At 39.1% G+C, this 23104-nt stretch overlaps 1 protein-coding gene across 1 annotated transcript; it reads left to right on the top strand.

The window, feature by feature from the left end:
- Positions 1-211: 211 nt before the first annotated feature.
- LOC103092857 (carcinoembryonic antigen-related cell adhesion molecule 5-like) lies at positions 212-21167 on the top strand. The gene is made up of 4 exons (XM_056825367.1): positions 212-457; positions 7507-7782; positions 8153-8404; positions 20869-21167. Exons 1-4 carry the CDS (start codon positions 253-255, stop codon positions 21150-21152), a joined length of 1017 nt encoding a protein of 338 aa, XP_056681345.1. The 5' UTR covers positions 212-252; the 3' UTR covers positions 21153-21167.
- Positions 21168-23104: the final 1937 nt, after the last annotated feature.

Genomic DNA, 23104 nt, shown 5'->3' with positions numbered 1-23104 from the left:
GGTGGAGGGTGGCCATCCAGGGTGCTGAACTGGAGAAAGCCCTAAGATCTTCCAAGTTCAGATCCAAACTGTAAAAGTAGAGGAGGAGCTGTGAATTTCCCAGCTCAAAGGAGCATCACAGTGGTCCCTGGTGATGGGTTACAGACTAGGAGAAGCCCTTCTTTTCTGCCATAATCTAAATATGGAATCCTTCTTTTTCCCCCAGATGGCCCAGATATTGCCACAATTGACCATATAAGTGATCAGTTCGCAATGGGGATAAATGTTACCTTGAGCTGTGTTGCTGATTCTAACCCACCAGCACAATTCACTTGGTTACATAATGGACAATCTGTCAGCAACTCAGCCTCATTTTCTATTATTACATCCCTGAATCATATCGGAAACTATACCTGTATTGCAACTAACTCATTTACTGGCTTGACGCGCACTGCAAACAAGACTCTTATGATCTATGGTGAGTAGCTTGATTGGGCCCCCAACTTTGTGTTGGGCTCTCTCTTTCCCTGGCAGAAATAGACATGGAGAGAAATAGACATAAGTGGCATTCTGCCTCCGTGGTCCCATGGCACAATGCATTGTGGTAGAAGGACCTTCTACTCAGAATCATGAAACTTGGATTTAATCATTCCTCCTCTGTCTATTATCTGTGTGGTAAGTGTGTCTCCTCCTTTCACATCCTCAGCTTCTTCATCTGGAAAAATGAATAATATTTGCTCTGTATATAATAGGATTTTAGGATATATAGGAATGTTTTTGTGTCATTATTTACTCTTATATAGTAAGCAAAATGCAGTATATCTATAATCACATTTCATGTGTGTTTTCAATGATATATTCTACTTCATTTGTTAGATCAGTCATATTTTTCTGTAACATCATAATACTTTTGTAAAAACTTGTATCAATTTCTTTTTCTCTTTCTAATGCTGAGGTTACATTTGTAGCCAATGCTTTCAAATGATTGGCGTCATTCTCAAGAGAATGTAAGTTAGATACTGATTGTGCTAAAGATACAGAATCTATTATAGTAGAAGCCAATGAAGAAACTAATGCTACTATGCCTAATGCAATACAAGTAATACATCATTTATGTTGTGGTCTTATTTTTTGTTGTAATACATAAAGAATTTGATCCCCTGGGCTACCATACTATGAATCTTCATGTTCAGTGGCAAAAAGGGCCATGCGTGTTCACTTAATGATTAAGACAGGCCCATCCACCTGTGATCCTACACAGTAACTGACCCTACAGTTGCTACAGGTTACATTCCAATATTCAAATATTTAACTCTTTTGCTTGTTATTTCAGTAATGTTCAAAGCTTAAGGATGATTATTTACTGTAGGTATAAAAGCATATCCCCCTGTTAGGCAAGTCTGAATGTCTAATGTAACACTTGTATTTACTGGTTTTTGGACTTTTCCATTATTAGAAACATTAACATAGTGATACATATTTACTTTATCCAATGCCAGGGCTGTCTTTCCATAATCAATCAAAATCTGTATGAAATTAGCAGAACGTAACCAATTAGCTCTGGGGGCATCACCCACAAAGGCAAGCTGTATCCTCCTATAAAACTATGATGAAATTTATAAGAATCCAGTTTCTTTCCAATACACCTTGTGTCGTTATGCCAAGATACCCAAATCATATTTTTCCAATGAATACATGGTGCCCTTTTAGATCTACACAATAGCAAGGGAGGAAACATATTAACAGTGTCTCTTTGTTCATATTCCATCACAGAAGGACAAATAGGTATTTCTTGTCCCCAAGTACCATCACAAGATTCCCCTAGCCAAACTAAATATTGCAGTTGGCTGTACCCTTTATATTTTACCCCTTTGTCTACACGATAAGATCCTATCCAGAAAGAGTCTGACAGGTCAGGATGACCATAATAATCCGCCTGCAGAGATCTGAGGGGCAGGCATTCAGGATGGTCTTGTGTGAGGCACACTGGGGGTGCCTCAACTAGTCCAGTCCAATTGAAAGACACAAACAATTATTGGCCTGATTATTGTCCTTAGCTTGTCTCTCAAAATGGTAAATGCCAGGAATATCTGAATTAGTTTTTGTATATAAGATGACTTACGGTAAAGTGTGTCCCATGCCGACATACTCTACCCAAGGTGGTTGTTCCCAAAAAACCCATCTCTTTATTCCAGGAGCTGTACTTAAATTCTGGAATAGAAGTAGAAGAGTCAGTATCTTATTGAGACGTAGTCGAGTCTCCTTGTGAGGCTTCCGGAGTCCCCTTCTCGTCCTTCTCTTTATGGTCAGTCAGTCTCTTGAACTCAGCAGGAAGGGAGCCATACACTGTCTTTACCTGTGGAGCCACAAACAAAGCCTTGGCCTTGCAGGACCACTGGGTGAGGTCCTTGCCAGGATTGATCATCATCTTTCCATATGACAAATTTTTCTTCTGTAGCAGGGAATACAGGAGTAGTGGTACCTCAATTTCGTTCATAAGAAAATGCAGAGAAAACATTTTCAGCTCTGGATATATTATTGGAAGTAAAGATCAAATTATTTATAGTATATACAGTTATTGCCGATCGTTGATGTGGGGTGCTGTCTCCCCCTTTTTGTTTTAAAAGAAACATTTTTAGTATTTGATTACTATGCTCCACAATAGCTTGTCCTTGTGGAATGTATGGGATACCTGTGAGGTGTTGAATATCCCAAGTTTTACAAAAAAGAAAAAGTTGTTTGGAAGTATAAGCAGGTCCATTATCTGTTTTAAATGTTCTGGGAGGACCAGGCATCTGAAAAGTAAGCCCATAAAAACCCTGAATAAGTATCCACAGTGACATGGATATATTTAAGTCGTCCAAAGGACGGTTTGTGAGTCACATCCATTTGCCTTATATCTGTACTACTTAAGCCTCTGGGATTCACACCAATATACATTGGGGGATGGTTTGGAACACAATTAGGACACTTTTTAACAATACTCCTGGCTTGATCTTTAGTGAGTTGCAACATTTGGCCTAAAGCAGTACTATTTTGGTGAAATCTATGATGGATTCCTCAGCTAATTGCATATCAGTTAGATAACATTGAGCAATCAAAGCTTGATCTATGATATCATTTCCTTTAAAAATAGGTCCAGGTAAATTGGTATGACTGCGTACATGCATGGCATACACTGGATGTGTCCTTTGTCATATGACAGTTTGTAATTTACAGAATAACATTTGTACATTGCTTTGAGTAGATCTGATGACAGCTTGTTCTACACCTTGCAAAGACTGAAAAACATATTTAAAGTCCATTATGAGGTTGAAAGTCTCCTGAAATAACCAAAATTCTAGCAAAACAGCTGTTAATTCATTTTGTTGGGTAGAAGAAAAAGGAGTGGTAAAAATGACAGGTAGCTACCTTCCTTGTATACTCCTGCCTTATAACTAGCATTCGCATCAACATAAACATTAGGTCCTGATACTGGAAGATCTCTTAGAACACTAGGAAAAACAACAGGATGTTGGGACAAAAAAGAAAATTAACCTTGTGGAGTGTAGGTGGTAATAGTAATGGGGTATGCTAATAGTAAAGACTAAATATTTCTGTAGTATATCTTTAGCAATGGGTACCCAGATTTCATGAGGATACCATCCTAAACCTGAAACCACATATTCTATGCCTTTCCATATTAATTGAGCCATAAGACAATCCACAATTATAACTTTGTAAAGCCTTTCCCGATTTGCTTTTTAGATGTAACCCTTCTATTACTCTTTGTTTCTGAGTTATGGCTGGTACATAATTGCTTAAAATAATTGCTCAGAATTTCCTTAATTTCAACTTCATTGCTAACTCATTCATCCTTTTCATTTTTGCTTTTGGTAATTATGTTTTCCTCTTTCTTTAATGAAATTAACCAATGGGTCATCTATTTAGTTGTATTTTTATTAAAAAAAGAAAAAAAAAGATCCTAGATTTATTTAATTCTGCATTTTTTCTTTTGATTTTATTAAATTCTCTTTGGATTTTCAGGATTTTCTGTTTAATTGGACATTTCCTGATCTTTCCAGGGAACTGAAGTCAGTTGTATCCACAGACAGCCCTAGAGAGGTTAAGATGCCCTAGATCACATTAGGTGTCAACTGCTACTCTGAAACTTTTTATGAGCCAGAGTTCTTCCTGTCCTGTGTAAACCTCAAAATTTCTTAGACTTATAAATGTTGGAAATTTCACCATTGGGAAATTTCATACTTGAAAAATTCCCTATTGATAGTGGGTCTTGGCTATTGGAATGTGAACCCCATTGGCATGGGAGTTTCCTCCTCTTCCCTTCTTAAGATTACTTTAGGACAGAAACCTTTTGCTGAACAATGGAAAGGACTTTGACCTATGCTTAAAGCATAGAACAGGTATTACTTTGAGTCATGATTGATTTTAGAATTGATTCAATGGAGATACTTTGAATCAATCTCCACCCTATTCAGTCCTAACAGGATTGAGTAAGGGCTGCAGCCTAGATCAAAATTTAATTATTCCAATCTCTATCCTCCTCAGGTTAACAGGATTTAGAAAGGGCTGTAGCAAAGGATCAAAGATTTAATTATTTGAAAATATGACCTTCAACAGACATGTGCAAAGGCCAGAGACCTCTGGGTGGTCCTGGGTTAAGCTAGAGCCTCCATTGGCAAAGGGAAATTGATGGACAGGTGATTGGGAGATGTGAGGACTGAGGGGAGGGAACTTGGAGGGTTTTCCTGAAGGATAGGAGGGTCTGAAGACTGGGGGTGATTGAGGAGTTTGTCTGAGTGGTTGAGGTGTGCTCTGAGAAGCTTGCACTGAAGGAAGCTGAAGGTGTGGGCCCAGGAGACTGTTTCTCCATATTTGGTCACGTGAGTAATAGGGACTGATCTCCTTTCATTGCCCCAGCTATCTAAGGGCTTGGGCCTTTTGGCCCAGCCTAAACAGAAGGGGTATTCAAGCCCTATTCCCTTCTCTCCCCTTTCTCTCTCCCTCTATCTCTCTATCTCTAATTCCTTTCTTCCTCCTGTTTGTAATTAAAACTCCATAAAAGGTTGACAACTGACGAGTTTTCATTAAGGAATTACATAGCTGAATTCCTTGGCGACCTTAAATTAATATATATCAGTCTTTTAAAAGTGATTTCCTTGTCACACCTGGTAGTTCCACCTAGTGGACAGAAGGAGACCAATAGCAAGAGAGGAATATCTGAGGCCAGGGATGATTGAGCCAGCCTGATTTGCATCTGATGATAGAGGGGCAAATGTTGGAGTCCATCCTCACCCATGAAGGGATTGTGTTGGATGTGAACCTGTTTATGGGTCTCAGCACTGTTGCAGAGTCAGGCCAGGAATCCTGCTCAGTTAGTTCCCCAAGGCATCCCAAATCATTTTTGGAAGAGAAATGATCAGGGAGTCAAGTCCATTAAAACTGGATCCTCTTTGGCTCTGTGACCTTGAGCTAGTTACTTAACCCCCATTGCCTGGCCCTTTTGCTCTGGAAACAATACATAGTATTGATTCTAATGCAGAAGGTAAGGGTTAAAAAAAGGGTTGTTCTGTGTTAGACAAGAGATAAAAGGGTACCTGAATGTTGCTGTAAGGAGAAAGGAAAATAGTCCCCACCTGATCAATGTAAGCCACTGAACATCCCCTGGCATGGGCACAGAACCCATTATAACTCTACCAGTCCATGGAGACACGTCTCCTCTCCCACTCAAGTCTTCTCTTCTTTGGGCTAAGCATCTCAAGTGCCCTCAATTGGTCCTTCAATTAAATATGTGTGTGCTCTAGTCTCTTCTCTGCTCATGACTCTCTATTGCCTACAGACTATCCTTGAGTGTTCTTGGTCTGTCATTAAACCTTAGCCATTCACAAAAGGGCATCAGGCCTTTCAGATACTTCTGGCCATGCATTGTGTGCTCAGACAGCATGAGTCTACATTTGGTACTCAGACTCACACTCTGTACTTTCCTTCCTCTGAACCGTTGTTTGGTCTATTTTCAGGATTTATACAGAACTTCTATATATGTTCTCTTTTGGTCCAATAACACTTGGACTGAGAGATTATTTTACCCATTTAACAGATCAGGAGACTGAGACACAGATAGGGACTTGCTAGTAAGACACACAGCCAGTAACATTTTGAGACAGAATTTGAACATAGGTCTTTCTCCCTCTTAGGCTACCACTAGTCATTATGTCATGTCAGTCACTGTATCCATTGATGCTGCCAAAACACCTTCCAAAAAGTCCTACCATGGCCTTCATGGCAGGAGAATGCTCACTGTTCCTTCATATTCTCCCCCCACTACAAAAGGTAGCTAGCTGACCTCAGATTTGTCACTGTCCTGGCCAGTGTCACTTGGCTTTACTGGATACAAATGGGAGGCTCACTCTTCCTCACATTAAACTTCCCAATGGAGACCCAGGGATGGAGTGCAAGCTCTACCAAAATAACAAGGAGAAAGGTCAAGGAAGCTGAAATATTTCTAACTTATGACTATCAATTTAGAAATTATTTTTAAGACAGCTGGCCATGGATGACCCAGGACAGAGGCCTGACGATCCTCATGCATGTGCCCCAGAGATTGCTCTGGCATACATATCTCTCTCAGTGGCAAGGCCTTACTTCCAACTAGAGATAAAGAAAGGGCTCTCCTTGGGTCCATGAAGACTCTCGGAAAATTATTCCCCATTAGTTTAGATTCCCACCATAAAACCATATCTGAGCTTGAAGATCACCTTCAACATTCTCATTCTTATCTTATAGGGTAGGAAACACCTAAGGAAAAGGGAGAGGCCAAAGCAGGGAATTCCAGAATCTTCTGTAAAGGGTAGGCACTACTTCCTGTGGACAAATCATGTCCTAGGCACCAGAGATGTTATTGTGGGTTTGAAATCTCCAGACTTGAACCAGGTCTGACCTGACTCCAAACCTGAGGCTCTTCCTTTTGTTCCCTGATACTAACTGATCTATTTCCACTCTCTGCCTTTCCTTTTCTTTCCTCTTCAGAATTAAAGTAATGTTTCCCTTTCTGAGCACAGTCTCCCTGTGGCCTGTCCCTGGTCTATCCACACCAACCTCTCCCAATATCCTTATCAAGCTGTCAAGGTAAGGAACACTGGCTTCCGAAAGCCCAGGCCAAGGAATCATAAACTCTTGTTGGTTCTGCCAAGCTATAAAGGCCTCAAATCCAAGCCCAGGTGCTGGATGAAGGGGTCTGTCATCCCCAGTCCTGCTTGCCTCAGCCCAGAAAGACTGAGCACCCGGGGCTTGGACTCCATCTGAATGTCTTTGTCAGTCACAGGAACTGAAGCTGAACTTTTCCTAAGGCCTGGAGGAGATGAGATCTGCACCAGAGAAAGGGGGGAGCTTTGCTATTGAAATCACAGGTTCTTGGTGTCTGGCCTCCAGCCTGCCAAGGTCTTAGACAGGCCACTTCCAAACCACTTATTTGGTTATAAGGTAAGAAAAAGAACCAACACAGTCATTTTCTGTCTATTCTCTGCGCAGCGCCAGTGTCCAAACCGACCATTGTCAACTCCAACATTACTGCAGTGGAGACCAAGGACTTCTCATTGACATGCCAGGCTACAGGCCAAATTCACGCTTACCAGTGGTTCATAAACGGAGTTGCCCCAGCTGGTAGCAGGATACAGCTGTCGCCAGATAAGAGGACACTCACTCTCAGCAGGCTCACAAGAAGAGATAACAAAGGGCCATATGAGTGTGAAATCCGGAATCCATTTTCTAGCAATAGGAGTGATCCATTCACACTGGATGTTGCCTGTAAGTATATTGCTTCTTCCTATATGGTGCCTGCTTATAGCCTGGTGGTGTGTTCCCAGAGGCCAGGCTAATTCAGTCCCTTCTCTGAGAACTAAAGAGCTAGGCTCTGAGGTTCCCAAACCCCTTCATCTTTAGGGAGCCCAGATTGGCCTTGTCATGTGTTCTGGTGGAGGGTGGCCATCCAGGGTGCTGAACTGGAGAAAGCCCTAAGATCTTCCAAGTTCAGATCCAAACTGTAAAAGTAGAGGAGGAGCTGTGAATTTCCCAGCTCAAAGGAGCATCACAGTGGTCCCTGGTGATGGGTTACAGACTAGGAGATGCCCTTCTTTTCTGCCATAATCTAAATATGGAATCCTTCTTTTTCCCCCAGATGGCCCAGATATTGCCACAATTGACCATATAAGTGATCAGTTCGCAACTGGGATAAATGTTACCTTGAGCTGTGTTGCTGATTCTAACCCACCAGCACAATTCACTTGGTTACATAATGGACAATCTGTCAGCAACTCAGCCTCATTTTCTATTATTACATCCCTGAATCATATCGGAAACTATACCTGTATTGCAACTAACTCATTTACTGGCTTGACGCGCACTGCAAACAAGACTCTTATGATCTATGGTGAGTAGCTTGATTGGGCCCCCAACTTTGTGTTGGGCTCTCTCTTTCCCTGGCAGAAATAGACATGGAGAGAAATAGACATAAGTGACATTCTGCCTCCGTGGTCCCTGGCACATTGCATTGTGGTAGAAGGAACTTTGTACTCAGAATCATGAAACTTGGATTTAATCTTTCCTTCTCTGTCTATTATCTGTGTGGTAAGTGTCTCCTCCTTTCACATCCTCAGCTTCTTCATCTGGAAAAGTGCATAATGTTTGCTCTGTATATAATAGGATTTTATGTGGGGAAAGTACTTTTTACATGTTAGGCACAAATCATGTGAATTGTCATCATCATCCTTGTTATTGATAATGTATTATTCTCTTCTGTCCCAGTAGCATACAACCTTCTTTGTGTCCCACCTTCTAGGACTGCAGTTTCAATGACTGCCCCATACTCTTTCCTTCAGTCCCTTTCCCTTGGTGCTGTGAAACCACAGAATATTTCTAGTCTTGGTTGGAGTATAAGCTCTGGTCATGCAACGGGGTTGGTCTTGGTCCTCTTTGGCAGGGAAATTCTGGAGATGGAAAGGAGAATGTAAACTTTGTCTCCTTTCACACACAGAGATTCACTATTGCACCTATATTTTTCCTCTTTGTGGCATAAAAAGTCACATGAAAGTATGGCTGCTATGAAACCTGATTCTTATCCATGTAAAGGGATGATTGGCTTTAGCCTCCAGTAACTGGGTCCACAGTAGAATTCCTGATGCCCAATTAATTCACTGGTCTGACTTTCCTATGTATCGATGACAAAACCTTCAGTCTCATAATCACACTAATGGGCAGCAGGTTCATAGAGAGATCATCTCTGGCCTTAGTTTCCTTTTATTTCATGCAATTTTATTGTTACAAACCTTAGGGGTATCCCAACTTCCTCTCCTAGACTATGGGGATGTTCTGAATGGAGAGCAGCGGGGAGAGATAGAATTGTGAAGTGGGGAACTGACCTTGGGGAAGTCAGACACCAACAGCATATACTTTAGAGGAGGGATGATTTTTTATTCGCCTCAATCTGTACATGAGGATGCCTAAAGCTCACATTTTAAAATATCATATAATTATCTGTTTGTCATTTTCTTTTGTTAACTATTTTCCAATTACCTTTTCCCCTGGTTCATGCAGCACCTGGGAATGTTGCAGGCTATGTATTTGACACCTGTGGTTGAAAAGATCTTTTTCTTAATTTATTTATTTTTCCAATTAACTAATATCTATCTTCTGTCCCCCTTCTACCTTCTACCACTAATGAAAACTAAAATCTTTGGGACAGGTATGAGTTGTGCCTGCCTGTAGCCATGAATTAATCTATTCCTAGGTGGACACCTGAGAAAGAGAGTTAGGATCTGAGGGAAAATGGGTGAAGGGGATATAGAGAAAGAGGGAATATAATAAAAGAAGAAAGACTCAGAGACAGTGCTTAAAAAGCCTTAATGTGTGCTCCTCTGATTCTAGTAGAGAGAGAGAAAGAGTAAACTACATATTTCCTCAATCTTTTATTGGAGGATCAAGGAATGGGGAATGGAGGTAGCTAATGATCATGTAACATGGCATAAGAGTTAACATTGGCTCAACTGACAACCATTAGATCAAGGAGGAGGAGTTTATTCAAACATGTGACCTGGTATGGAATCTGGTCTGACAAGGGGGGAACCAGGTCCCTGTGGCAGCCTACCCAGGAATTCTTCTGACTTTTGGACTGTAGATTTGGAGAGTGGTCAGAATTAATCCAGTACCTATTAAATACAATGATCAAGAACTACTTGCCCATGAATCTGGTATATAATAATATAGGTTGCACTATTGATATATTAATAATTGTTTCAAGATTAAAATACACCTATGATGCCACATGGACAATCAAGGAAAACAAATTCTGATGCTCAAAAAATATCTGTTGCAACATACACCCTGACTGCATCCCATTTCTGAAGTGAGGCAGCTGATTTCATAGGAAGTCTGTAGGTTTTTGTAAGAAGTGAGTAACCCATTATCATGGGTTTTCTGCAATCCTTGTTAGCCACTGCATTGATCAGAGGTCCCAAGTTTTTCAAAGTTCTTTGACTTCGGAACACTGTTGTTATTGTATAAATCACCCTCTTGGTTCTACTCACTTCATTCTGCATTAATTCAGAGAAATCTGAAGTTTCTTTTTTTGAACTCATTCTGTTCAGTGTTTCTTTAAGTGACTTGGGATCAAATGGAATAATATCTGTAAAGAGCTTGGTAAATCATGACCATTAATGTTCTACTAATTCTTTTTTCCTTAATTTTTCTTTTGTATTTTTATTTTGTACAAAACACTCCATTTGGGACATTGTAGTAAGAGCACATTTATACGTAACCAAATTCCAAAATAAAACCACAAATATACTAATATGAAAGGAAACTCCAATAGTTTTTTTCTCTGGAAGTGGATAACATTCCCTGTCATAAATCTTTCAGGATTGTCCCAGATTATTACATTACTGAGAGTAGCCAAGTTTTCACAGATGATCCTTGTACAATATTGCTGTTACTGTGTATATTTCTTCCAGATTTGAACCCAGGACCTCCCATCTCTAGTCCTAGTTCTCAATGCACTGAGCTACCCAGCTGCCCCTTGTTTATCGTTTCTTTTTTTATTAATTTAATTTTTTTTTGGTTACAATAATCTCTTTATTTCCCTCCCTCCCCTCTACCTACCCTTCCCACAGCTGATGTGAAATTTCATTGGGTCTTACTTGTGTCCTTGATCAGAACCTATTTCCATGTTGTTGTTTGCACAAGGATGTTAATTTAGAGTCTACATCCCCAACCATATCCCTTCATCCCATGTATTCAAGCAGTTGTTTTTCTTGGGTGTTTTTACTCCCATAGTGTTTCCTCTGAATGTGGATAGTGTTTTTTTCTCGTAGATTCCTCCAAGTTGTTCAGAATCACTGCTGACTGTTCTTTAATGCCCTTTGGGCATAGTTCCAAATTGCCCTCTAGAATGGTTGGATCAATTCACAACTCCATCAGCAATGCATTAATGCCCCAACTTTGCCACACCCCCACCAGCATTCATTACTTTGCTTTGCTGTCATATGAGCCAATCTGCTAGGTGTGAGTTGATAACTCAGAGTTGTTTTGATTTGCATTTCTCTGATTGTAAGTGATATAGAAAACTTTTTCATGTGCTTAATAATAGTTTTGATTTCTTCATATGGAAGATGCTTACTCATGTTCCTTGCCCATTTATCAATTGGAGAATGGCTTGATTTTTTGTACAATTGATTTAGCTCTTTATAAATTTGAGTAATTAGTCCTTTGTCAGAGGTTTTTGTAATGAAGATTTTTTCCCAATTTGTTGCTTCCATTATAATTTTGGATGCATAAGTTTTGTTTGTACAAAAACTTTTTAACTTGATGTAATCAAAATTATTGATTTTACATTTTGTGATTTTTTCTAGCTCTTACTTGGTTTTAAAGTCTTTCCTTTCCCAAAAATCTGACAAATATACTATTCTGTGTGCACCTAATTTACTTATAGTTTCCTTCTTTATATTCAGGTCATTCACCCATTCTGAGTTTACCTTGGTGTAGAGTGTGAGATGTTGATCTAAACCTAATCTCTCCCATACAGTCTTCCAATTTTGCCAGCAGTTTTTTTATCAAATAGTGGGTTTTGGTCCCCAAAACTGGGACCTTTGGACTTATCATAGACTGTCTTGCTGAGGTCATTTACCCCTAGTCTATTCCATTGATCCTACTTTCTGTCTCTTAGCCAGTACCAACTTGTTTTGATGACCCCTGCTTTATAATATAGTTTTAGATCTACGACTGCAAATGCTCCTTTCTTTGCATTTTTTTTCATGATTTCCCTGGATATCTTTGATCTTTTGTTCTTCCAAATGAATTTTATGTTTTTTTTTCTAACTCAGTAAAAATTTTTTTTGGGTATGGAACTAAATAAGTAAATTAATTTGGGCAGAATTGTCATTTTGATTATGTTAGCTTATCCTACCCATGAGCAACCAATGATTTTCCAATTGTTTAGATCTATTTTTAATTGTGTGGAGAGTGTGTTTTAGTTGTGTTCATAAAGTTCCTGTGTTTATCTCAGCAGATAGATTCCTAAGTATTTTATATTGTCTAAGGTGATTTTAAATGGTATTTCTCTTTCTAATTCTTGCTGCTGAGATGTGTTGGAGATATATAGAGAAATGTTGATGACTTATGTGGGTTTATTTTGTATCCTGCAACTTTGGTAAAGTTGTTGATTATTTCCACTAGCTTTTTGGTTGATTCTCTAGGATACTTAAGGTAGACCATCATATCATCTGCAAAGAGTGATAGCTTGGTCTCCTCATTGCCAATTTTAATACCTTCAATTTCTTTTTCTTCTCTAATTGCTACTGTTAGTGTTTCTAGTATAATGTTAAATAATAGAAGTGATAATGGGCATCCATGTTTCACTCCTGATCTTATTGGGAATGCTTCTAGTTTATCTCCATTGCAGATGATGTTGCTGATGATTTTAGATCTATACTGTTTTTTATTTTTAGGAAAGGCCCTTCTATCCTATACTTTCTAGTGTTTTCAATAGAAATGGGTGCTGTATTTTATCAAAGGCTTTTTCTGCATCTTTTGAGATAACCATGTGATTTTTATTGGTTTGCTTGTTAACGTGGTCAGTTATGTGGATGGTTTTTGTTACCATCAAAATGTGGGTTCAAGACTGTGAATTGCCAAAACTGTAGAAATAATTTTAGTGTCTTGATTTTATATCAAAAATAAGTTGTTGCCATGGGAAAAACCCCAAATATGAAATACCCAAGTCAATTGGGTTTTATAGAGATTTTAATTAAAATGAATGAAGGAATTAAGGGAAAGGAGAGACAGAGTAAGAGGAAATAGTAGGAAAAGGCCTAGGGCCTAGGCCAAATGGCCTCGGCCTTTCTCTTTTAGAGAGAAAACTAAGTCAGTCTTTTATCCACTCACCACAAGATTTTGTTCCAAGCAAGATTCCAACTAAGTTCAGAGACCCAGCTACTCCAACGAGTCTGAGATCCAACTAACTCCTAAGTTGAGAGAACCATCTCCTTTTAAAGAAAAATTTCTCTTATGTCAGCTCCCCTAAATTTTCACATCTACTAATCACAGTAGATGCTTTCCACAGGACTTACCATTCTTAATTCACATATTCTTTTGTTATCACCTTCTCTGAGTAGACTAAAACTTCACACCTCTTTTGTTATGCTTTCCTTTTGTAAGTTGCTTGACCTTTTACTGATTAATTTAACCTTTATAGGAACTTAGTACCTTTTTGTATTAGATCTAAAAATAGACCTAGCTTAAGGTTTTGGACTCACTGTAAGTATGAATTAGGGACTTTTTCATTGTTCCAGTAAGGAGTTTTACAACTTTATCTTCCCCTAAAGTATGCCTAAGTATGGGTGGAGTAATGTTAAAATTCCCAGTACATTCCTGATCAAGTACCTCCATTTTTAAATGGGGAATAGCCTTAACCAAATGTTCCAAGGTAGAGTCTGAGCAGTTTTAAGATTCATATTTTCCTAATATTGAACCATTCTTGCATTCCTGGTATGAATCCTACCTGGTCATAGTGAATAACCCTTGTGATGACTGGATGGAGTATTTTTGCTAGGATCCTATTTAAGAGTTTTGCATCTATATTCATTAGCGAGATTCATCTATATGTTTCTTTCTCTGTTTTTGACCTGCCTGGTTTTGGGATCAGTACCATATTTGTGTCGTAAAATGAATTTGGTAGAACTCCTTCTTTGCTTATTCTGCCAATTAGTTTGTATAATATTGGGATACGTTGTTTTTTGAATGTTTGATAGAATTCATTTGTGAATCCTTCTGGACCTGGGGATTTTACTTAGGAAATTATTTGATGGCTTGTTCAATATTTTTCTGATGTGGGGTTGTCTAGGTAACCAATTTCTTCCTCTGTTAGTCTAGGTAATTTATATTTTTCTAAGTATTCATCCATATCACCTAGATTGCCACATTTGCTGCCATATAATTGGGCATAATGATTCTTTTAATGATTGCCTTAATTTCCTCTTCATTAGAGGTGAGGTCTCCCTTTTCATCTTGGATGCTGTCAATTTGGTTTTCTTCTTTCCTTTTTTAAATTAGATGGTCTAGTACTTTGTGTATTTTGTTTTTTCAAAGTATCAGCGTCTAGTCTTATTTATTAAATCAACAGTTCTTTGACTTTCAATTTTACTAATTTCTCCTTTGATTTTTAGGATCTCTAATTTAGTCTTCATCTGAGGATTTTTAATTTGTTCACTTTCTAGTTTTTTTAATTTGCATGCCCAATTCATTGACCTCTGCCCTCCCTAATTTGTTAATATATGAACTCAAGGATATAAATTTCCCCCTGAGTATTGCTTTGGCTGCATCCCATAGGTTTTGAAAGGATGTCTCATCATTGTCATTTTCTTCAATGAAATTAATTGTTTCTATGATTTGTTCTTTGACTAACCAGTTTTGGAGACTCGTATTGTTTAATTTCCAATTAATTTTTGATTTACCTCTCCATGTACCCTTACTAATTATTATTTTCATTGCATTGTGATCTGAGAAGGTTGCATTTATTATTTCTGCTCTTTTGTACTTGTTTGCAATGTTTTTGTGCCCTAATACATAGTCAATTTTTGTGAATGTATCATGTGCTGCTGAAAAGAATGTGTATTCCTTTTTGCCCCCATTTATTTTTCTCCACATGTCTACTAACTCTAATTTTTCTAGGATTTCATTCACTTTTCTTACCTCTTTCTCATTTATTTTTTGTTTTGATTTATCTAGTTCAGATAGAGGAAGGTTCAGGTCTCCCACTAGTATAGTTTTCCTATCTATTTCATCCTTGAGCTCCACTAGTTTCTGCTTTAGAAATTTGGATACTATGCCATTTGGTGCATATATGTTGAGTACTGAAATTTCCTCGTTGTCTATACTGCCTTTCATCTGGATGTAATTACCTTCCCTATCTCTTTTAACTAGATTTATTTTTGCTTTGGCTTTGTCAGATATCATGATTGCGACTCCTGCCTTCTTTTTATCAGTTGATGCCCAATAGATTTGGCTCCATCCTCTTACTTTCACCCTATGCGTATCTATCTTCCTCATGTGTGTTTCTTGTAGACAGCATATGGTAGGGTTTTGGATTCTAATCCACTCTACTATTTGCTTCTGTTTTATGGATTTGTTCATTCCATTCACATTCAGAGTTATGATTGCCAGATATGTATTTCCCAACATTTTGCTTTCTACTTGTAGTTCTGCATTTTCTTCGTTCACTATTTCCTTCTATAATCTACTTTTAATCAGCCCTCCTAGTTTCCACCCTTATTTCACTACCCTTTCTACCCCATCCCTTCTTATTTCCCTCCTTATTTTTTGAAGTCTTTTAAAACTACCTCCCAACCCTCTCCATCCCTTATACTGCTTCCCTCCCCACCAGTCCATTTTGTAATATAAGAGATAATCTGTGTAAATATTTCTGGTTGTGGTAACTGGATATTCTGGCTTGTGACTAGAGAGCTGCTACAAGGGGACACCTGAGGTTGCCTAGTTATAATGGAGATAGATGAGAGATAAGGCTAGAGAGATAGATACTGCTAGAGGGGATTACTCTGGAGCTGCCTAAAGATCACTAAAGGCTAATAAATCAAACTATTTTCTACTCTCCACCCTTCACCTCCCAGTCTTCCACCTGAAGCCCTCCCGCTACCCTTTCCACTCCCCTGGTCTTAGTCAGCCACCTTCTAAGTAACCCAGGGGAACTATGCGATTTCAGAGAAATATTCTTTACTCTTCTTTTCTCAGGTAAAGGGTTTATTGGTAACAAACAGAATGTGGATTGAGGTGAGAGGGATGAAGTTTGTCCCTAACCTACAAGGAGAATTAAGAAGGGTTTAGGAAATGTCAGTCTAGTCACAATTGTGACACTCTGGCTACAGCCAGAGAGATGGAAGATAACTGTTAAATCTTCCTTCTCCAGTCAGATAATCTCTGCTTGAGTAATTCAAGTCCAGACTCTTTCAAAAAACCACAAAGGTCTTTCTCTCTGCCTGTCAGGAAAAGCCAGGCTCTCTTGATCAGGAATCCAGAGAAGAGATTTCTCTCTTGGTCAGTCACTCCCAGAGAGAACCCCAAAGTCCCAGTTTCTCTCCTCTGTCCAGGCTCCCAACTGCCTCCTCCTGGGAACATTCCTTTTGGAATCTTCACCTTGATTTTGCAGATCATGTCCCCAGTTTGGTCTGCATGCTTGGCTTGTCCTGCAAATCCTCTCTTTCTTCATGCCTCTTCCACAATCCCCCCTTTTATTCTCCAAAAAAATCAACTTGCATTTTTCAATGATACTTACACTTATTAATTCTATCTATCTATTCTTCACCCTGTGCTATCTTAAGTATTCCCTTAGCCACCCCCAGATAAAAAAATCCTAACTTAACTATTCTATCTACATAGATGTTAAGCTAAGAATCGTATAGGAAAATGGTTTAGGTAAGGGATTTACATGAATATAGTTTCACATAACAAATCCTGTAACATTTGTCAAATCAATCCAACAATTTCACTAACATTAAGAATATGCAAATGTCCTAATTCCTAATGTCTATACAGTCACTAAGAAAAGTTTACTATCATTAACAAATGCTAACCTACAATCATAATGCAATGTAAATTCTATACTTCAGAACTTCTATGTCTACTTTCCTAAGACTTAAACAAATTCACTAGGCTGTCACTAATGTTAGTAGTTAGAATATTAATAAATTACTCAAATAAAGTTAGCTCATTAGTCAATAGTAATTTACATGTGTACATAGGATCCATACACATTGACATATGTACATCATACTATATTTCTGTGCAAACTCATACAGAAAAGAAATCTTTGAATTTTCCACAGAAATTTGTATCAATGTGTCTTTTGTTATGCCACTATGCATGTTTTGTACTTACCCATTCTATGAGATATCTTACTAAAGTGTATTCTATGTAGGATGTGTGCATATATGTGCATATATGTGAGGTAACATGTATTATGCATTCTTACATACCCTCATGATCAAAAGTTCCAAAATTCCAAAGTTCCAAAGTCCTACCATGTCCTTTAACGATGTTTGCATAAAATCTTTCTTACGCTCTGGTCCTCTGTCTGGTCTGCATGCCAGTTGCCATCTTCCAGTCTTGATTGAAGATGTGGTCTTCAAATCAGGATCCACTGGAATAATCAATCAGGAACCCAGAACACACGAACAAACCACAAACATGTATGCATGTGACATTTTTATGTGTGTACAAATAAGAGTGAAAAGTATATTTGCATGGAAGTAAGTTGAAATCTTCATGAATGTTTGTCAGAATTTATCAATCTTTATGTCTGCAGGTAAGATTTACATGTATTCTCTTCGTGCATGGAGGTAAGCTTTGCATATGTATACCTTCGTGAAAAGCAAGTAAGGTCTACATATGTTTTTTCACAGATGGGTGTGACCATTATGCATAGGGTCTCAGGATTTTGTTAAAAATAGTGATTTCAAGTTTGCTAATTCTTGTTCTTTCACTTTTCACTAGAAGATTTATTGATTATCTACCGTAGCAGTGTCACTTTTCTTGGATGGACATGCCTCAACCCATCTAGTCAATTTATCCATAATCACCAATGCATATTTGTATCCCTTGTCTCTAGGCATGTTGATATAATCAATTTGAATACACTGAAAAAGCATATAGCTGAGTGGTCTGCTTCCCAATGCACCACTCTTAAAATGTCCTTGATTATATCTCTTGCATGTTTCACATGCCTGACAAGTTCTAATGGTATTTTTTGTAATTCCTGGTGCTGTCCAATATCTCTTTATGGTATCCAGAATCCCTTGCACTCCATAATGTCCTTCTGCATGACTTACAGTGCATAGATGTTGATATAACTTTTTAGGGAGAATAGGTTTACCCCCTTGAGCAATCCAGACACCCTTGATTAGTTTAGTACCTAGCTGCTCTTTCCATGACTGCATCTCTTCTCCATCCTAGGCTTCAGTGAGATCCTGCCTTTTGATCAGAGAGAAATTCAGCACATGGTGAGGATCGAACCTAGCAGCGTACTTTGATGTTGTGCCTGCTCAGTCATTCCCTAGGGGTATTCTGTCCTTCCCATGAGTGTGTGCCTTAAAATGGATTATGGCCACCTCTTTAGGAAAGTCTACAGCACTTATGATATGATCTATCAGATTGCGATATGCAATTGGTTTCCCAGCTGAAGTTTTATGCCCTCTGTTTTACCATATGTATGATGACCAATGCACCGTGGAGAAAGCATATTGTGAATCCAGAAAAATATTAACTCTTTTCCCTCTAGCTAATTCTAGGGCCATGATCCTCCCTAAGCGCCGACATGGCTTGGCAGTGATGCATGCCAAAGAGTTTTGTCATTGTCAACAACTGCTGCCCCTGTGAATTTTCTCCCATCATGAACATAAGAGGATTCATCCATGTATAACTCTATTTCTGGATCCATAAGAGGTGTATCTTTAAGGCATTCATTTGGCCTATGCATGAGTTCCACTATCTGATCCCAATCATGCAATACTTCTCCATCCATTGGCAAATCAGGGATCAGAGATTCTGGGTTCGATGGTGCATATCTATGAATTGTGATGTTATAATTGCCTAACAAAATGACTTCATACTGGGATATTCTTGCATCGGTGAATGAATGCATATTCTGCGACCACAACAGTTTTTCAATTTGATGTGCGGAATACACATGCAATTTACATCCTAGTACTATATCATATGACTTCTTGACCATTAGAGCTGTAGCTACTAAGCTCCTGAGGCAATGAACCATTCCTTGTGCAACCGTGTCAAGGATAGGACTGTAAAATGCAATAGCCCTCAGATTTAACCCAAAATACTGTGCTAATATTCCAGAAGCAACACCTTTTGCTTCATGGACATACAAGTGGAATTCTTTCATATAATCAAATATTCCCAAAATTGGAACTGATAAAATAGCTCCTCTCAACTGTGACAAAGCATGTAAATGTTCTTTATTTAATTGCAATGGTTCTTTAATATCTTTCTTTGTCATATCAATCAAGCACTTGGAAATATGAGAATATCCTACTATGTACTGCCTTGAGAAACCAGCAACCGCCAGAAAAGCTCTTAAGTTCTTTCTTAGTTCTAGGGGTGCCTAGCTTCTGTATGTCTGCCCTCCTTTTATTAGATATTTTCCTGGTGTCCCCCTCCAGGACTAATCCTAAATATTCAACTGTTGGTAGGACCCATTGAATCTTCTTTTTAGAAACTTTATGTCCCCTCTTATAAGGTTCTATCAATTATTTCTTTGAATCTTCCAAACATGTTTTAGGGTCAGGAGATGCTAGCAACAAATCATCCACATAGTGTATCAATCTGCTATGTTTGAAAGTTATGGTACCTAGATCTCTCTGCAACAGTTGACAAAATATTGAAGCAGACTCGCAACATCCTTGCACTAATCTTGCATAGCACAGCTGGGTTTGTCTCCATTGGAAAGCAAAAATATTTTGAGAATCAAGGTGCAATAGTATAGTGAAGCAAGTGTTGCTCAGGTCCAACATTGTGTACCACCTAGACTCTGCAGGTATTTGAGTTGTGATATTGTCTGGAGATGGTGTTATAGTGTGTTTTTTTTTCATATAAAATTATTCACAGCCCTTAAATCCATCACAAATCTCCAGGCAGGAGTTCCATCTTCATTTAGCTTATTCTTTTTAATAGCTAATATTGGGTAAATGTATTCAGATACCATAGGTCTCAATATACCTTGCTCAAGCAAACTATTTATGATAGGTGTTATCTCTTCTCTCGCTTCTCTACTCAATTTGTATTGTGGTATCTTAGATGGTATTCCTTCCCTGACCTCAGTCCTAACAGGAGTAATAGATTTAATCTAACTCATATCATTTTGATATTTTGCAAACACCCCTTGTGGTATATCTGTGGGTATGTCACACATAGAAGTTACAACTTGAATCTTTTCAGGTTCTTCTTCAAGTTGTTCTAATAGTGATAGTGCTTCAGTGAATTCCTGGATAGATGCAATTAAATCTCCCCAGATTTTTCTGTCTGGGGTCTGTCATCCCCAGTCCTACTTGCCTCAGCCCAGAAAGACTGAGCACCCGGGGCTTGGGCTCCATGTGAATGTCTTTGTCAGCCACAGGAACTGAAGCTGAACTTTTCCTAAGGCCTGGAGGAGTTGTGATCTGCACCAGAGAAAGGGGTGTCCTTGCCATTGAAATCACAGGTTTTTGGTCTCTGGCCTCCTGCCTTGCCAAGGTCTTAAACAGGCCACTTCCAAACCACTTATTTGGTTATAAGGTAAGAAAAAGAACCAACACAGTCATTTTCTGTCTATTCTCTGCACAGCGCCACTGTCCAAACCTACCATTCTCACCTCCAACAATACTGCAGTGGAGACCAAAGACTTCTCATTGACCTGCAATGCTACAGGTCAAATTCACGCTTACAAGTGGTTCATAAACGGAGTTGCCCCAGCTGGTCGCAGGATACAGCTGTCGCCAGATAGGAGGACACTGACTCTCCGCAGTCTCACAAGAAGAGATAACAAAGGGCCCTATGTGTGTGAAATCGAGAACCCATTTTATCGCAATAGGAGTGATCCATTCACACTGGATGTTGCCTGTGAGTAAATTTGTTCATCCTATATCGTGCCTGCTTATAGCTTGGTGGTGTGTTCCTAGAGGCCAGGCTAATTCCATCCCTCCTCAGAGAGCTAAAGAGCTAGGCTCTGAGGCTCCCAACCCCTTTCATCTTTAGGGAGCCCAAATTGGCCTTGTCATGTGTTCTGGTGGAGGGTGGCCATCCAGGGTGCTGAACTGGAGAAAGCCCTAAGATCTTCCAAGTTCAGATCCACACTGGAAAAGTAGAAGATGAGTTGTGAATTTCCCAGCTCAAAGGAGGATCAGGGAGACACAGTGGTCCTTGGTGATGGGTTACAGACTAGGAGATGCCCCCTTATTTCTGCCATAATCTCAATATGGAATCCTTCTCTTTCTTCCAGATGGCCCAGATATCGCCACAATTGTACATTCCCCCGATGAGTACCCTACTGGGGCAAATATTACCTTGATCTGTGTTGCTGATTCTAACCCTGCAGCACAATTCACTTGGTTACACAATGGACAACCAGTCAGCAACTCAGCCACATTTTCTATTATTGCATCCCTGAGTGATGCTGGCACTTATACCTGTACTGCATCTAACTCATTCACTGGTTTGACGCGTACTGCAACCAAGAATATTATAATCTATGGTGAGTATCTGGATTGGGCCCCCAACTTTGTGTGGGGCTCTCTCTTTCCCTGGCATGACAGAAATAGACAAAAGTGACTCTCTCCCCCCCCCTGGTCCCATGGCACAGTGCATTGTGGTAGAAAGAGCCCTGAGCTCAGAATCATAAAACTTGGATAGAATCCTTTCTTTTCTGTCTACTCTCCGTGTAGTAAATGACTCCTCCTTTTGAGGCCTCAGTTTCTTTATCTGGAAAAATGAATTACATTTTCTCTGTATATAATAGCATTCTATGAGTAAAGGTCCTTTTTATATGGTAGGTATAAAAAGCATGTGAGTTGTCTTCATCATCCTTGTTATTGATATTGTATTATTCTCTTCTGTCCTAGTGATATACAACCTTCTTCATCTCCCAAATTCTAGGACCGCAGGTTCAATGACTGCCCAATACTCTTTCCTTCAATCCCTTTCCCTTGGTGCTGTGGAACCACGGAATATTTCTAGTCTTGGTTGGAGTATAAGCTATGGTCATGCAATGGGGCTGGCCTTGATTCCCCTTGGTAGGGAAATTCTGGAGATGGAAAGGAAGATATAAACTTTGTCTCCTTTCACACAAAGAGATTCACCATTGGACATATATTTTCCTCTTTGTGGCATTAAATGCCACATGGAAGCATGTCTCTTGTTAAGCCTGGTTCTGATCTATTGGCTTTAGCATTCAGTAGCTGGATCCACTGTAGAATTCCTGCTGCCCAATTAATTCACTGGTCTGACTTTCCTATGTACAGATGACAGACCCTCCATTCCCATAATCACATTAATGTACAGCAGGACCATAGAGAGATCATCTCTGGCCTTAGTTTCCTTTTATTTCATGTAGTTTTATTGTTACAAACCTTAGGGGTATCCCAACTTCCTGTCCCTGCCTCTAGGAATGTTCTGAATGGAGAGCAGGGGGGAGAGATAGAATTGTGAAGTGGGGAACTGACCTTGGGGAAGTCAGACACCAACAGGATATACTTTAGAGGTGGAATGATTTTTTATTGGCCTCAATCTGTACATGAGGATGATGAAAGCACACATTTTAAATGATCATATAATTATCTGTTTGTCATTTTCTTTTGTTAACTATTTTCCAATTACCTTTTCCCCTGGTTCATGCAGCACCTGAGAATGTTGCAGGCTATGTATTTGACTCCCGTGGTTGAAAAGAGCTTTTTCTTAATTTATTTTTTTCCAATTAACTAAAATCTATTTTCTGTCACCCTTCTACCTTCTACCAGTGATGAAAACTAAAATCTTTGGGACAGAGATGAGTTGTGTCTGCCTGTAGCCACAAATTAATATATTC

The sequence above is a fragment of the Monodelphis domestica genome, chromosome 4, assembly GCF_027887165.1.
Source record: "Monodelphis domestica isolate mMonDom1 chromosome 4, mMonDom1.pri, whole genome shotgun sequence".
NCBI classification, from domain to species: domain Eukaryota; kingdom Metazoa; phylum Chordata; class Mammalia; order Didelphimorphia; family Didelphidae; genus Monodelphis; species Monodelphis domestica.
The sequence above is the reverse complement of the archived record's forward strand: the minus strand, read 5'-3'. Positions and strand labels throughout refer to the sequence as shown.